The sequence below is a fragment of the Sorghum bicolor genome, chromosome 1 (genome assembly GCF_000003195.3).
Source record: "Sorghum bicolor cultivar BTx623 chromosome 1, Sorghum_bicolor_NCBIv3, whole genome shotgun sequence".
Taxonomy (NCBI): domain Eukaryota; kingdom Viridiplantae; phylum Streptophyta; class Magnoliopsida; order Poales; family Poaceae; genus Sorghum; species Sorghum bicolor.
Genome location: NC_012870.2, coordinates 10985152 through 11003006, shown reverse-complemented (window position 1 = coordinate 11003006; position 17855 = coordinate 10985152). Strand labels below are relative to the sequence as shown.

The 17855-nt window shown below is 40.6% G+C and overlaps 1 protein-coding gene and 1 long non-coding RNA gene across 2 annotated transcripts; one reads left to right on the top strand and one right to left on the bottom strand.

The window, feature by feature from the left end:
- Window positions 748–4041, bottom strand: LOC110431884. The gene is made up of 2 exons (XR_002449363.1): window positions 3851–4041; window positions 748–980 (listed from the first exon to the last, which is right to left on the bottom strand). It is a non-coding gene; the product is annotated as an uncharacterized LOC110431884 (long non-coding RNA).
- LOC8054178 (crooked neck-like protein 1) lies at window positions 10644–16160 on the top strand. Its single transcript, XM_002466631.2, has 4 exons — window positions 10644–12428; window positions 14764–14980; window positions 15087–15285; window positions 15414–16160. The coding sequence occupies exons 1-4, from the start codon at window positions 10794–10796 to the stop codon at window positions 15529–15531; spliced, it is 2169 nt and encodes a 722-aa protein (XP_002466676.1). The 5' UTR covers window positions 10644–10793; the 3' UTR covers window positions 15532–16160.

Sequence of the window (17855 nt, the reverse complement as noted above, 5' to 3'; positions counted from 1 at the left end):
ACCAGCAGACCACTAAAAAGTTGTTTCGTACCGCTGTGACCAACTTCATCTTCGACTATACCCGTGTGTCATTCCGTCTCAGTTCCGTTTGTTTTGTGACGTTCAAAAGATCGACGTTCAAAAGATCAGACACGTGGGTCCCATGTAGAAAAATGTCCCTCTTACCCCTGAGTCCATAACCCCCACGCGGAGGCCGTTCTCGTGCTGCTTTCCGCAGGCGCTGTTCCTCCGAGGCGAGGGAGTCGACGACATTCAGGTGAGTACGTTACTTTTCTTTTTTTTTTCTTATCCTTTCTTTATTTAACTTTTCTTTTCTTTTTTTATCTATTTTTTTCTTTTCGTGTTTCATGTCGCGGGATCGGCTTTCTTTTGTTTTCCATTTTTGTTATTGTTCTCATTTCTTTATTTTCCTCTTCGTTTATATTTTTATTTTTATTTACATTTCTTTTTTGTTTTAAGTGATTATTATTATTATATTAATTTCCATTTTATGTTTCTTTTATTTATTTTTTTTCTTTTCTTTTCTTTCCGTTTTAACATTTTATTTCTAATCTTGATTTTTTAATTTTATTCTTTTTTTGTTTCGTGTGATTTTTCATTATGCTAATGATTTTTATTTTTATTTTTTATTTTTTCTCTTTCTTTTTTTCGTGCATTATTCATTTTTTTATTTTATGGTCTTGTTTAGTTCACCCTGAAAACCAAAAAAAAATCAAGATTCTCTGTCACATCGAATCTTGCGGCACATGCATGAAGCATTAAATATAGATAAAAATAAAAACTAATCATACAGTTTAACGGCTAAAACTTTTTTAGTTTAGGTAACATCAGATCTGTGACCTTTTGTTTTGCTGGTTTGGCGTAGCAATACGAAAAAAACAAACAAAAAAATTCATAATTAGACAGCAGGTGCCGGCGTGCCGCTGCTTTCCCATGCATCGGACGGGATGTCTTGCCAATTTCAGTGCCAGAGATCAGGGCTTTGTTTAGTTCCCAACAAATTTTGCAAAATTTTTCAGATTCTTCATCACATCAAATTTTTAGACATATACATAGAATATTAAATATAGACGAAAATAAAAAATAATTACACAGTTTGGTCGGAATTGACAAGACGAATCTTTTGAGCCTAGTTAGCCTATGATTGGACAATATTTGTCAAATACAAGCAAAAATACTACAGTGTCAATTTTCCAAAAAAATTTTGAAAACCGCAGAGGCTCACCTAACTTTTAGGGCACCCAGATTAAGGTCTTATTTAGTTCAAAAAAATTTACAAAATTTTTCAAATTTTCCATCAAATCGAATCTTTAGACGTATTTATGGAGCATTAAATATACACGAAAATTTGACACACGGTATTTTAACCATACACCATATCCTGCATTTATCATGGTAGTATCCAAAATAGGCCGTTAGTGGCACACGGTATTTTGATTGGCTCGTTCATAGCGGTATCCAAAATTGGCAGTCAGTGGCACTGGGGACAAAAAAATTTTGTTGTCGAGACCAAGTAGCCCAGGGGCATTCAAGTCTATTGCCAGGCCACTTAACTGCCGTTAGACTTCAAAATGGACGGAATGGCACACGGGTATAGCCGAAGATGAAGTTGGATATAACGGTGCGAAACAACTTTTTAGTGGCTTTCTGGTTTGGTCGATCTTTCATAATAGCATACAGGTAAAAAGCTCCGGGATCGGAACTGAAGGCAAGCGCGGTTGGGTTGCCGGTGCCGCGGCGGTGGCAGGCAGTGGAATCTCCGCATGGAATTTGATACGCTACTGAATGACGTAACTAGACGAACTGTTTTCTACCTCGTCCATTCCAGAATATAATGGCAAAATGCCAATTGATTTAGTTCTGTTCTATGGGTTAAGATTGATTTTCCTTTGGGTCGCTTTTCGCCCAAGGCTTTGGACTGCAGAACCGACGGGGACGCCATGGAGTTAAGCCAGAGCCTTTTACCATCTGTGTAACCAAGAGGCAGAACAGAAACGATCACAGCGCGCAGCTACAGCTACAACTACAGCTACACGAGAGAAGTTTGGGAGAGAGAGTTGACAGCGCGTTCAACTAGCCTTTGCCAGTGGCAATGGGCTGTCATTTTGTGTGCCAATGATGGAGACGTTTGAGAGGGCCTTATTGGTCACGACAGCATCGCCGTGGAATGGACAGTTTGTTGTACCTTTGGCAAGTGTGGGAGAAGCAGAATGCCCGCTGTTTCAGAGGAGCACAGACAGACGTGCAAGGTGCAGAGAAAGGTGCAACCCATCAGACACGAGGCAGAGGTGCATAGCAATGGGCCAGAGCGGGAACTCACGGACTTGCATCGGTAGTTTAGTGTCTGTGTAAGGGGGTGTTTGGTTGAGTTATTAAAGTTTAATAGCTACTATAATATTTTTGTCTTATTTGATAATTAGTGTCTAATTATAGACTAATTAGGCTCAAAAAATTCGTCTCACAAATAACTCTTTAACTATGTTTTTAATTTTATAAATAATTTATATTTAGTATTCTATGTATGTGTCTAAACATTCGATATAACGGACGGTAAAGTTTACCAAAGCCAATCAAACAGGGCCTAAGTCTTTTAACGCTGTATTAGCACTCTTGGGCTAACTGCTGATCTAGGGCGTTGGCTCGATCGCTAGACACCTTTGATCGATCCTACTTTAATACAAAAGGGACGTAGTTCTCTTAGATATTTTAAAAAAAGAGTAAAGTCCATTACTGCCTTACTGAGGTGTGCCATTCCGATCTCTAAACTTGCAAAATGATTATTTGGGTATCTAAACTTATTCGACTGTGTCATTGTGGTCTCTAAACTTAAAAAATCTCCCATATAGATCCTCAAACTTATTCAGTTGTGTCATTCCGGTTCCTAAACTTGTTTTTAAGTCTCATCTGGATCAAAATAGGGTGAATATAAAACTCTATATCGAAAATAACTCATAACTTTTTCATATGAACTCAAATAAAGATAAACTTTATATTAAAATTGTAGTCTGCAACCCAATCTACAACTTTGTAGTTGAAAAGTTTTTAAATTAAAATCATTTAGGATCCCGAAATGTTTTGTTATAAGTTTATAGATTTTAAAATTTAAAGTTTAAAATTAAATTTTGTGACACTAAATGACTTCAAAAAAAACTTTTCAACTATAAAGTTGTAGATCGCGTTGAGGGCTACAACTTTGATATAAATTTTGTCTTTATTCAGAGTTCATATGAAAAAGCTATGAATTATTTTTGATATAGAGTTTTTAAATCGCTTTATTTTGACCCAGATGAGACTCAAAACCAAGTTCAGGGACCGGGATGACACAACTGAACAAATTTGAAGACTTAAATGGGTGATTTCTAAGTTTAGGGACCGGGATAACATATAGTTGAAGAAGTTTAGAGTCCGAGATGACACAGACGAACAAGTTCAAGAACCTAAACCATCAATTTGCGAGTTTATGAACCGGGATGACACAATGGTACAAGTTTAGGGACCAGTGGTGGACTTTATTTTTTAAAAAAATATATATTAACATTTACGATACAGAGGGTCTATTTGGCAAGGCTTTTCTTTAGCTCCGGCTTTGATTCCTCTAGAGAAGCCCTGCCAAACGACATGTATTTTGGGACGAGACACAATGAAAGCGCAATCACTTCTCAGTAAAGGCTATTTTCTATCATAACTCACATGTCTCCTACTCAACCGATCCACTGTCCAAACTGCACCTTTTCTGAGTTCTCTAGTTCTTTATAAGGAGCAGATGGAGCATGGAGACAATGGAAGCCGGATGCATAGGCAAGACTCTACGAAACCAGAAAGTATAGAAAGTGAAATTTAGGGACCAAACCTGAATGCTGGCATCATCTTTCTCTTTCACTCTAGTGATCTTCATCCTAATATAGAGATCTATCGGTATCCACATCAGGAACTTGAGAATGAGAGGCATTGAGGGATTTATCCCCCTACGGGAAAGCAACCTACATCCAAACAAGGAATTGTTGCTAAGAACAGATATGACACAACCCTTCTGATTGTGTACTTTTCTCGGTTGAGCCTGTTAGTTAAGCCTAGCGCTATTTTTTATCTTTGCATATTCCTTTTCCCAAACAAGCGCTACTTTTCTCTAGATTGTGGCAAGCCGCGCGCGTAGGAACCGTGGCGTGAGAATCGCTCTCGCCACGTGCATTGGCATGCAGTCACGTCCGGCGTTCGCGGTGCGTGGGGATGGACGCGCGCCGTGGTGGGCATCGCTAGTTGTACTCTCTGTTGAATAAAAGGAGAAGAAAAAGATCAGAAAAGCTGCGCTTTCAGGCAGCACAAAAAAAACTCATTGCGTTCTTGTTCATTCTCTCCACTTGCTGCTGCTCGCCGCTGTTCAGTGCCGTTCGGTTTCTAACAGGGCCTAGCAGGACTTAGTTTCTAAGCCAATGGTGGAGAATGAGACTAGAGTAAGCGTTGTGAGGAGTTGGTTCGTGAATAAACATGGGTAGATCGACCGATAAGCTGCTTGTGTTGGGCTCTAGATCTAGACCTCCTTTTGGTGCTTCCTTATAGTTGCAGCTCGATCCGGACTCCAAAACTAGTCGCGGCATAGCCGCCAATCTAGAGTTCCACGCTTAGAAAACATAGTGATTATGAAGAACCAACCCATCTGATTGTCACCATCACAATGCGATCGATCATCTTTGTCAAGCAGTATGAGAGTATGTCTAAAAACATATTGTGATGCATGGTGTACGAGAGTTTGTCGTCCAATCCTCTCCGTGATTTGTATGTTGGAGCTTGAAACTGGATAGATGTTTGGTGTAATAGCGACTCCATGCTTTTGCGCCACTGTATGTTATGGAAGAAACGAAACTAGTGGATCCTCCTGGCAATCGTTATCTTCAGTCACCGGTGGGCGGTGGCTATGTTTATTTGCCACTGAAGCTTTTGGTTCCTACTGGTACTGATATGTTGTGTTGTTTCTTTCTTGTAAACCTTTTCTCTATTCTTTATTATGTGAGTACTTTTTGTTTGTCAAGTCTAGACTTGCCATGAATTGTTGTCTTCTTGCTTCTCCTTTAAATAAAATAGTTTGGCATTCCAGATTATATGCCGCTTTAGCTCTGTCCTGAGTCAAACAACTCTGATGTTTTATAACAAAAAGTATGTTAGCATCTACAAGTACAAAATTAATCTACTATCAAAGTATAATCATTCCTAGAAAAATTAATAAAACTATTTGATATTGTAAATGCTGGTACATTTTTTCTATAATTAATCTACAAGTCTAGGCAGCTGGCTTGTAATATTTTTTGAAAGTGAACTGGCAAGAGCTCTGCCTTTCAATTAAGATTGGAAAAGGAGTTTATGTACAGCAGTTCCCCCTCCTCCCAACCTTGATCTGGGGGATTGAGAAACAAAATACAATAACACTAAAAACGATTATACGCTCCAAATTTGGGCCCTCCTCCACTGTAGGATATCTTCTTTTGTTCTTGCAGTCACCTACAGCGCCGTCTCAGGTGAGTTGAAGAAAATTCTCCTGTTCTTTTCTTTCTAGACGTTCCAGATGGTGTCTTGTGTAGTGTGGGTGTGGCTTTTATTTGTAACTGGTGACTGGGACTAGTGACTTTTCACTTCCAGAGTAGGTTGGTTGGTTAGACCTAACTCGTTCATCTCTATAGGGAACTAGTAAGTATCCTACATATACTGAATGTGCAATCACTTCTCAGTAATGGCAATTCTTCCACCATAACTCACTTGCCTCCTACTCGGACTGATCCACTATCAAAGCGAATATTCCTCGAGTTCTTCTACTCTTTATAAGGAGCAACAATAGAAGGCAAATGGATTGGCATATATTCTAGGAAAATATAGAAGGTGAAATTTAGGTACAAAACCCAGATATCTTTCTCTTTTGCTCTAGTGGTCTTCATCCAAATTTATCGATAACCAAATTGGTCCTTTGGTTACATACTCTTCTCCACATGACTCCAATCCACATCACATTAGGAACTTCACCAATGTGAGAATGAGAGGCGTCAGGATTTATCCTTGTACTGTCACCAACCCAGTTCTAATTGTATAGAAGCCAACCTGCTTCTGCCTTGCAATGTTTGTCGAGAGGAATGAAATGGAGGCAGCGGCATCTGATTGTTGCCTTTCTGGTTTGAGCCTAGCTAGCATGACTTGACCAATAGGTCTTACCATGGCCGAGGATGCTCGCGAAAGCGATATTGGCCGGTTGGTCTGGGTACCACTTGCGTCCACCAGGTAGCCGTGGAACAGAAGCCCCCCGGCTACTGACAATCACGTCGTACGGTAGCTAGCCTCCATCACGGGATTTGAAGGCATGCGGTTGCCTGTTGGGTTGGCAGTGGTGCGGAGACAAGGAACCTCAACATTCTTTAATTAACCGGCAAGGATATTATAGGCTAATTCTATTTTAACAGCAACTTCGTTCAAATGATTCCTAGGTTTGCTCCTATGGATATTTTGATAGTATGATTTGGTCCTGTTACTTTCCAGGGAACAAAAGAGAAGTAATTTTGGAGTATTCTTCATTGCAATATGATACTCTGTTGAATTAGGTAACTTGACAAACAATTTTCACTTTGTGTAAAGTGGCTGTTTTCTACCTCGTCCATTCTAAAATTGCAGATTTATCTTCTGTTCTACGGGTATGGTTAAGATTTTTTTTTCTTTGGCTCGCCTGTTGCTGAAGGCTTTGGACGGCAGACCAACAGGAATGCCATGGACTTGAAGCTAGAGCCCTTAACCATCTGTGTAACCAAGAGGCAGAACCAAAACGATCACCATTAGTCATCAGCTATAGGTACACGAGAGAAGTCTGGGACAGAGTTCACAGTGCACTCAACTCAGCCTTTGCCAATGACGACACAGGCTGCCAAGGTTGAGAGGGCCTTGGTCAAGACAACATCGTCACGGAATGGACAGTTTGTTTGCTCCCCTATCTTGGCAAAATGGCGACTGTGGATGGAGCAGAACACCCACTACATCAGGGGAGCACAGACAGAGACAGATGTGCAAAAAGGTGCAACCGATCAGACAAGATCTAACTCGTTGTACTGAAGCCAAGTTTTGCTAACTCGTTGGCACAAGAGTTACAAGATCTAGGAACAATTAAAATGTCGACACTCGCAAAATACATTTGAATCCAACTTTTCGCCTTCTCTAAAAAAAAGACCAGCAGGAGTAAACATGGGCAGTCCGATCAACCACTTATGTTGGGATCTGAACCTCCTGTTGGCGCTTCATTAGTTGCAGCTCCAGAATTCAGGTGTAGCCATGTGATCCAATCTAGAGTTTTAGGCTCAGAACAGTGATGAAGAACGAACCCATTTGATTATCAGCGCGACTAAAAAAAATGTCATGATGCATGGTTCGTGCAAGAGTGCCTCTCCATGATTCCTTTGTAGGAGACCAAAACTGAATAAGCATCGGGTGAAATAACGGCCCTTCATGCTTTTTTTTTTTTGCTACTTGTTGTCATGGAAGGACCCAAACGGTGGATCTTACAAAGCAAATAACCATCTTTAGTCGCTTGCAGTATTTTTTTATTTGCCACTGAAGCTTTTGGTTTGTATCAAAGAAAAAATAGCGGACTATAACGGCTGGACAGGTTTGACGCTAAGCTATTTATATTTTTGCCGGTATGACAACTTTCACCATTATAGCGCCGCTAAGTTGCATAGTTAATGTTTGAAACAGTAACACTATAGTGGTGAAAGTTGACAGAGCTTGAGTGACAAATCTTTTCGGGCCGACTCTCAGAACTCTATCTCAGACTAGATTATCAGTTATCATTTGCTACTAATATAATATTTTGTACAACTACGCTTTCATGAATCATGTTGTAATATCATATTGGTATTTAGTAATGTTACCTAGATTTATAGAAACATAATTGTGTTCATCAAAATTCATATTTACCATGTTTTCTTTTCATCAATTATGGATGTTTTTATATATTTTTTTATAAAAACATTATATGTCATAGCGCTGCTATAGTTGTATAACCGCTAGAAAAAGTTACCACTAGTGTCTCTTGAAGTTTGTTTCGTGTAAACCTTTTCTATTTTTTATGTGTGTTTGTTTGGCAATTCTAGGCTTGCTATGAATTGTTGTCTTCTTGCTTCTCCTTTTAATTTTAGTAAAATTGTTTAGCATTCTAAATTATATGTTGCTTTAGTTTTATTCTAAATCAAATTATTCTATAGTTTAATAAAAAAAGTACATTAACATCTATAAGTACAAATAATAAATCTACTATCAATATATAATTCATAGAAAATTGAGTAAAATGTTCATAGGTCTATTCATTCTGGAGGAATATCATTTGGGTCCATCAACTCTTTTGAGTGCATTTTAGCTCCTTAGGGCATTCCCAATGCTAGAAACTACATATAGTTTCTATACCTATTAATTTCTATAGACACTATGTATAGAAACTATGGTTTCAATGGATAGTTTCTATACAATAATTTGTTATCCAATCACATTCATTCTCTCTCCATTCTCCACTAATCATATCACTTCATGTCTTGGATCTCGCGTAGACATGGTTTCTAAGTTAGACCCAGTTTCTAGAAACTACATATAGTATCATATCACTTCAGGTCCACTATTAATTTCTATAAAGATGTTGTTTCATTTTCTCTGATTTAGGACAAGTGGCTATTTTGTTTTTACTTAAGGGTAGGGAGTACTCCTAGAGTACCTTGAACAGTTAGGCCATACTAACTCGTTCATTACTATAGAGTGTAGCAAGTAGCCAAACACGAACTGTGCAATCGCTCGTCACTTGTCATTAAGGGTCATTTTCCACGCCATAACTCACATGCCTCCTACTCAGACTTGATCCATTGTCAAAGTGCATATTTCTATGGGTTACTTTACAAGGAGTATGGAGGCAATGGAAACCAAATGGATTGACAACATTCTAGGAAAATATAGAAGATAAAATTTTAGGCATGAAACCTAAATGTTACCATCATCTTTCTCTTTTACTCTAGTGATCTCCATCTAGACATAGAGATTTATTGGTATCCAAACTAACCCTCTGGTTACATTATTCATGTCCAAGTTCCACTCCACATCAGGAACTTCGCTATGAGAACGAGAGGCGTCGGGATTTATCCTCCTACTATGGAAAACCAACCTCCTCTTATGTGCGATAAGTTTAGTGAAACTAACTAATACTATATATGTTGGTACATTTTTCTATAATTTTGTCAAAGCTAGGATACTCTTGGGAGTGACCTATAATTTGGAATTGATATATGCTATAGCAGATCAGGTAAACAACCCAGTGAATATTGAGTTACTGACCTCAACTTGTTATGTTGGTACACATATCAATTGTACCATATCATTTTTCAGGTGTTGCTACTTTCCAGAGCTCACCTACTCGAATCATAATCTTTTGTTAAGAGTGGACCTTTTACCCAAATCTTTATAAGGCAATAGAAGTAGAAGAAAACAACAATATTAATATGAGAATTACTTTTGGAAGAAACAAGAGTAAGTAATTGGACAAAAATCCAAAAAATGCCGTACCATCAACCATGTGAGTGATTTGAATACCATCAACCATGTGAGTGATTTGGATGATGATCTCTATATAATCAGCATAAAAAATGATGCACATAAAAGATTGGCAACGTCATCAAAGGGGAGAGAGATGTCATTACAAAAGAACAAGGAAAATCACCCTCTTGGTACAGTTGTTGGATACGAGGATGAAATACCAATATGCCCTTAGATTTATAATTTTCAAATTATTTCTTGGTTCAAGAGTTTTAAGTGTTGTCCACCACTCAGGTACCATTTAAGAGACACCTTTCAATTTATAAGCATCATTGGATTTAGACTAAAGGACAACTATGATCATCCCCTAGTGCATTTCTCCTGATTCTGACATATTATCCATAAAGAAGGTAGTTTTGGAGTTGTTGAGCACTTGAGTGTCCACGGATGCATTATTCGTTGTCATTTAAATCCTTATTGAATTAGGCCACAATTTACATAAGTTATCTGTCTAAACACAAAAAAAAGTAACAATTTGTGGCTCCTTTGGCTTTGACTCCTCCAGTACTATAGCGTGGAGAGCCTGAAAAAGCCTAGCTAGATGATCATATTCTTGTTCACATTAATCCAATCCCAATCACATGAAGAACTTCAGCAATGTGAAAACGAGAGCCATTAGGATTTACTCCTACTGTTGCGGTGTTGCCAACCCATTTTCAATCGAATGGAAACCAACCTGAGAATCGAATGGAAACCCATTTTCAGCCGGAGGATTTACGTGTCTTTCTGGGTTGGGCCTTATAGGCCTACGGTGCCAACGGCGAAAGCTATTTTAGCCTTGTTTAGTTCGCAAAATTTTGGCTTTTTGGCTACTGTAGCACTTTCGTTTTTATTTGACAAACATTGTCCAATCACGGAGTAACTAGGCTCAAAAGATACATCTCACAAATTTTAGGTAAACTGTGTAATTAGTTTTTATTTTTATCTTTATTTAATGCTCCATGCATGCGACCAAAGATTCGATGTGACGGGAAATCTTGAAAATTTTTACGAACTAAACAAGGCTTTTGTTTTATCCAGTTGGTCGGGCGCCTCTCTCGCTGCTCCGCCCGGTGGCCGTGGAACGGAAGGCCCCCCGACCCAGCAGCCTGTTCTGAGTGTTCTCCCTCCCAATCCCCAATCCCGTTACTCTCCCCGGCTCCTCCTCCTCCGCCGCCGCCGCCCCAAAAAACCCAAACCTTAACCCTAATACCGCCATGGCGCTCACCACGCGGGGCGGCGCCGGCGCCGGCGGCGGGGATCCCGCGAAGGCGCCGTCCGCCTCCGACCCCAGCCTCGGCTTCCTCACCAAGCGCGACACCGAGGTCAAGCTGCCCCGCGCCACGCGGGTGAAGAACAAGACCCCCGCGCCGATCCAGATCACGGCCGAGCAGATCCTCCGGGAGGCCCGGGAGCGGCAGGAGCCCGAGATCCGCCCGCCCAAGCAGAAGATCACCGACCCGCACGAGCTCTCCGACTACCGCCTCCGCAAGCGCAAGGAGTTCGAGGACGTCATCCGCCGCGTGCGGTGGAGCGTCTCGGCCTGGGTCAAGTACGCGCGGTGGGAGGAGCAGCAGCGGGACTTCGCGCGCGCCCGGTCCGTCTACGAGCGCGCGCTCGACGTCGCCCACCGCGACCACACGCTCTGGCTCAAGTATGCCGAGTTCGAGATGCGGAACCGGTTCGTCAACCACGCCCGGAATGTCTGGGACCGAGCGGTGTCGCTCCTCCCCCGGGTGGACCAGCTCTGGTACAAGTACATCCACATGGAGGAGCTGCTTGGTGCGGTCGCCAATGCCCGCCAGGTGTTCGAGCGCTGGATGTCTTGGCGGCCTGACACTGCCGGCTGGAATTCTTACATCAAGTTTGAGCTGCGGTACGGGGAGGTCGAGCGTGCCAGGGCTATCTACGAGCGGTTTGTGGCTGAGCACCCAAGGCCAGATACCTTCATCCGCTATGCTAAGTTTGAGATGAAGCGTGGCGAGGTCGAGCGGGCACGGCGGGTGTATGAGCGTGCAGCAGACCTGCTTGCGGATGATGAGGATGCTGAAGTGTTATTTGTGGCATTTGCAGAGTTTGAGGAGAGGTGCCGTGAGGTCGAGCGTGCGCGTGCAATGTACAAGTATGCTCTGGACAGGGTGCCCAAGGGTCGTGCTGAGGAACTGTATAGGAAGTTTCTGGCATTTGAGAAGCAGTTTGGTGACCGCGAGGGAATTGAAGATGCCATTGTGGGAAAGAGGAGATTTCAGTACGAGGATGAGGTTAGGAAGAACCCACTAAACTACGACTCATGGTTTGATTATATCAGGCTGGAGGAAAGTGTTGGGAATAAAGACAGGATCAGGGAGGTGTATGAGAGGGCCATTGCCAATGTGCCCCCTGCAGAGGAGAAGCGATATTGGCAGAGGTACATATACCTCTGGATTAACTATGCACTTTATGAGGAGCTAGACGCACAAGACATGGAACGGACCAGGGAGGTTTACAAGGAATGCCTGAGGCTGATTCCTCACAAGAAATTCACGTTCGCAAAGATGTGGCTCATGGCGGCCCAGTTTGAGATAAGGCAGAAAAATCTGAAGGCTGCAAGACAAATTCTTGGAAATGCAATTGGAATGGCCCCAAAGGGCAAGATATTCAAGAAATATATTGAAATTGAGCTTTATCTGGGCAACTTTGACCGTTGTAGGACTCTTTATGAGAAATATATTGAATGGTCCCCAGCAAACTGTTATGCCTGGAGGAAGTATGCCGAATTGGAGAAGAACCTTAGTGAGACTGATCGTGCTCGATCAATATATGAACTTGCTATTGCACAGCCAGCCCTTGATACACCAGAGGTTCTGTGGAAGGTATGCTCTCTTGCAGAGTTGCTGTTGTATTCTTAGCTTATGCATGAATGCATGATATACATTATATGGTTTGTATAGTGATGTATAGTAGATGCGTTTTTTTTATTCCTAAACCAACTGATCTAGTATTATAAATGATGTTGTAAATAGCTATTATGTTGCCCTAGTTACTAAAATCACCAGAGCTCATTTCTAGTGAACAGTTCATTGCTCGTTAGATGCCTTTAAGAGGCACCATCCTTCAGATACGAATAAGTTGCTGTACAGATCTCTGATTTGCAATGTTACCTATTGTATCTCTGCTGAAAGTTCGTGGAACCATTCAGGCCTGTGGAAACATTTCTTTGTTGTGCGCTTGTGTTTTTAGTGTCCTGTATTTTAGCCCCTGTTCTCTGTATGCCTTTCCCATGGTGGTGAATTTTCGCAAATTTCATTGGGCTGTTTGATTGTTGCCCATTATTGTTTCGGTCTTTCGGACTTGTAGCCTAAACTCAACACTTCTCTTGGCAGTATTCTAATTGAACAGGAAAGTATTGAATCTGACTATGCTTTGTTCAAACGTGAAAACCTTTGTAAGATATTAGTTGATCATATTCATTCCTATATCAATGCCATGATGGTTAACTGCACAATATGCTTATTGGAGACTTTGACCTTTCTTGGATTTTGGAGGTCTGTACATTGGCTCGAATGTCCTAAAATTAGTTTGTGTCTCAAGCTAAAATGGTATTTTATATTTCATTTTTACTGTTCCTGAACCAGATTTTTTTTCTTGGCACAACTTTTGTACCGTCAAATTTAGGGTTTAGATATCTTCTCCTTTCGTACTATATCCATTACTAGACATAAAGACATCATAAGGTGTGGTTTATAAAATATAATTTCATCAATGCTTCTACATTGAAATCTGTGTTATAAGAGATAATTTATGAAAGTACTTTTCTCTGCTATATCATTCTTGGAATTCCTTTGTTTATTTAATTATGAATTGTTTTATTTTAATTGCATTTTATAATCTTACACATGCTTGCCTAGGATGCTGTAGTTTGTAAGTTAATGTGCAATTTTGCTTAGTTTTCTTGGACTCTTCAGTAGCCTTACTACTTGGTGTTTATAATACCTTAGCAAAGTTCTAAGTCAGATTGCAGTGCAAGTAACTGAAGTGAAAACACCTGTGCTGTTGTTTTCTGTTGGATTTGTCTGCCTCAGTTTCTAGGAGGGTGGAACATAGTTGTTCGATTTTTTTTCTCGAACATGCAGGAGAGCTGTGTACAATTATATTAAGAAGAAAAAATTGGGGGAAGAGCTCTAACAAGTAACAACACACAAACCCACTCACACTAACATATGCTCCTTTTCTATAGCAAGACATGACCTCTATCAAGCCTAAGGGCACGTACAATGCAAAGACTCTTATGTATACTCTTATTGGAGAATATATGATACATCATGAAGAGTCTATGAAGGAGCCCCGACCTACAATGGACACGCTTTTAAAATTAGCTGATAATCTTAAGAGCTTGTTTAAGATCCATTAACCACAGTGCATCTGTAATGCTGCAACTCACTCTTACTAGTATATGCTCTTGTTCCATCCATGAATGGAACAGAACATGAAGCATGCGGCTCCTAGTAGGCTAGTAGGCTCCAGAGGCATAGAACGCCTAGCCAGGCGGTGACACAGGCCGTAAACGCCTGTAACAACTTTCCCTGGTTGGCTAAACTCTAGCCTTGCTTTGTAATATTTGCTCTGCTTTTTCCTTTTCAATAAATCTCAGTAGGGGCGCAAGCCCCTCCTGTTCCTTAAAAAAACAACTTTTCCTGGTCTTCAATGTGGTGTCACTTTGTTGTAACCGCCCACGAGTGCCTTGCCATATAATTGCGCTGTGCAGGCCCTAGTAAAAACTATGAAAAAATGGCAGAGGTACAAAATACTCGAGTCAGAACACACAAGTGAAACTCCTCACAAGGGAGCAAAAAAGCCCTCTCCAAATGTGGAGACACACCATAAATCAAACACACACTTCTTGTGATGGTTCCGCAGGGACCAAGCGCCAAGGGTAGCAAGGGAATTAAAGGCCCTTTTGAATTGCTGACTTTGCCAGCTTTGCTGAGTAGTTGCTTGAAATATCTGTCCTAAAATGCATTTTGATGCTGTATGATTTTTATTAGGTGTCATTTAAAAGTTCTGCAAATCTATTGATCTACTTTATGCAGCATTAGTCCATATCGCTTTAGCATTTGAGACATTCTGAAAAATCATTTAGTCTTTCTTACGCTGTCGATAAACTCATTTGGATGCTTACCAACTCATGTTGTGCTCTTTAACTCACAGGAGTACTTGCAGTTTGAAATTGATGAAAATGAATTTGAGAGGACAAGGCAACTATATGAGAGACTGCTTGATAGGACAAAACATTTGAAGGTATGGATCAGTTATGCTGAGTTTGAGGCCTCTGCTGGCTTGGGCAGTGAAGACAGTGAAGGCGAGGAGAAAAAGAATGAAGTTGGTTATCAGGAACAGCAGATGGAGCGGGTCCAAAAATGTAGAGGTAAATATTGAGTTAGAGATCAATCTTAAATTGTCCAACCATATATGTTTTTGCATTTATTGACTCGTTGCAGACTAAAAATAACACCTTGTGTTTTGATGATCAGCTATCTTTGAAAGGGCATTTGACTACTTCAGAACCAGTGCCCCAGAGTTGAAGGAGGAAAGAGCTATGCTTCTTGAAGAATGGCTTAATAAGGAGGTGAGCTTTGGTGATCTTGGGGATGTCAGCTTAGTGCAAAAGAAGGCGCCAAGAAAAGTCAAGCGGAAGAGACCAATCCCTACAGAAGATGGCTCCACTATAGCGTACGCTCTTTACTCACTTTTCCCTTTTAGCACTTCTCTATCGAAAAGTTTGCAATATGTCATTTTCCTTTTGTTTTCTGGAGCAATGGAAATATATGTACTGACATGACATTTGCTTAATCCTTCAGATATGAGGAGTATATAGATTACATTTTCCCGGATGAAGTTGCTCTAGCACCAAACCTGAAGATCCTAGAAGCTGCTTACAAATGGAAGAAGCAGAAGACCGGAGATGATGACGAGTGATCCTGGCATCTCAGTATGGAATTGTCGTGAATGTTTTGCCACAGCCAAAATCAGATGTCCCGCAACACTGGCTAGAGCTATCGGAATGGGAATCATCAATTTCTTCATGTCACAGAGGATGTCGTTGCTGTTGAAAGGAATCGTGCGAATTACTTTTAACTGATAACTGTATGGATGGTAGTTTGGTGGCCATGAGTCGCTTCCATGTGTCGGTTCAGGCTCAGAACAATGAGGGGACTACACAAGTCGCGATGGTGTATGAGAGTTTGTCTTGCAACAAAGGTGCCTCTCCAGTGTCTATGCTTTGTCTGCAGTAGTGCAGTTAGAGTAAACTGGGCATCTTCGACTTCAATCGATGTGAGGCCATGCTGGTCACGCTGGTGTCCAGGATTCAGTAGGTCGTCATCTTAGGTGCATCAGCTCTGTTTATTAGCCAGTGAGGCTTTTGGTTCCTAATAGTCTGTTGCCAAGTGTGTTTCTTGTATGTTTCTCTCGAAAAGTCGACCAAAGCTCTGTTGAGCTAATTTATTAGAAAGGACGAGAAATGTACAAGACAGCCAAAAAAAAACAAAAGAAAAGGAAAAGGGGCAGCTATACGAAAGTGAGGAAATTCTTCCTTTGCTCTTTTATATGTGTTTTTTTTTTTGTGATTTTGGCAAGCCTAGACTTGCCGTGACTTGTCTTCCATCTAACAAAAAAACAGTCCATCCCGTTTCAAAGAAAAAAACAGACCATCCATTATATTAGTTTTGTCCTAATTCAAACTAAATTAATTTCAACTACATTTTCTTAAAAAGAGATTAACATCCACAAGTCCAAATAAATTTGCTATCAAGGTGTATTTCGTAGATATTTCGATGTTGTAGAGATGGTGGTGTATTTTTGTATAATTTGGTCCAAATTAGAGGAATTAGATTTATGACAAGTGACCAATAATTTGGTACCGATGCATGGTAATGGTAAGGCATGTTAAAGGGAAAAAAAGGCTACTATTGATGTTTGATTAGGGGAAAAAACTCTGTGCATAGTGACCACAATTTGTTCAGCCCTGTTTAGTTCCCCACACAAAATTTTTTCATCCATCCCATCGAATCTTTGGACACATGTATGGAACATTAAATGTAGATAAAAAAATAAACTAATTACACAGTTTAGTTAAGAATCGCGAGACGAATCTTTTAAGCCTAGTTACTCCTTGATTAGCCTTAAGTGCTACAGTAATCCACATATGCTAATGACAGATTAATTATGCTTAATAAATTTGTCTTGCAGTTTCCTGACGAGCTATGTAATTTGTTTTTTTATTAGTTTCTAAAAACCCCTCCCGACATCCTTCCGACACATCCGATGTGACAACCCAAAAATTTTGGTTCCCAATCTAAACAGGCCTCGTACAACACATTAGTTGCGCTATATCTTCTCAGTTATTGCTGTCTCCCAGAGCTCACCTACTCGAATCGTGAATGCACCTTTCACCCGGTTCTTTATAAGGAGGATGAAGGCGATGAAAATAGAAGAAAGCGGCAAGATTAATAGGCGAGACGTGACGTGAATGCCATGTTTTTTTTCTCTCTCTATTCTTATCAATCTTCATCGGGTAGAGATTATATTGCAGTCCAAAACAACCGACCTTTAATTTCTGTATCTCCACACATCTTATTAACAAATTTACTATTAGAACTGAGAGGCATCAGGATTCATTCTCCTACTACCTTTCACTGAAGTGCCAGCTGATGTCAAGCCATATGCATGGGTACTCCTTCCAAGGAAACGAACGGTGAGATCGTAACGTCAACAACCACGCACAATACAGCAGCATTCTCTGCACGGTCAAACAGACACGGAGGCGGAGCTGGTCAACCCGGTCGGTTGATGCGCCCCAACAAGTTAATTAGATGCTCTTCTATTTCCTGAGTAATTAGTGTGTTCTTTCCTGGAAGGTTCAGAAAGTGTTGTATTGCCGACCAGTTAAACCTCCTACGACGCTTGGTTTGCCATGTAGCACACGCTGTTGTAGTCTGAGATTGCTTTGATCTAGTAATGAATACGATGACTGGGAAGTGGGAACTTGGTTCATGATTCAATCATTTTAGGCAGTACAGATGTTTTAGTCTCTCCCTTATTATATAAAATTAAGCATACACATACGCACTAAGCAAGAATAGTCGCTTTAGTTGAAGTGTCAACAGCAACCACCTTCAGGCTTCAGTTACTCAATTTCCTTTACGGCCATCAAAACAAAAGCTAACTCACAGCTACATGGGCATAATCTGAGGCTAAAGATATCCCAAAAGAGAGAAAAATGAAGACAGTATTGCTCCTCC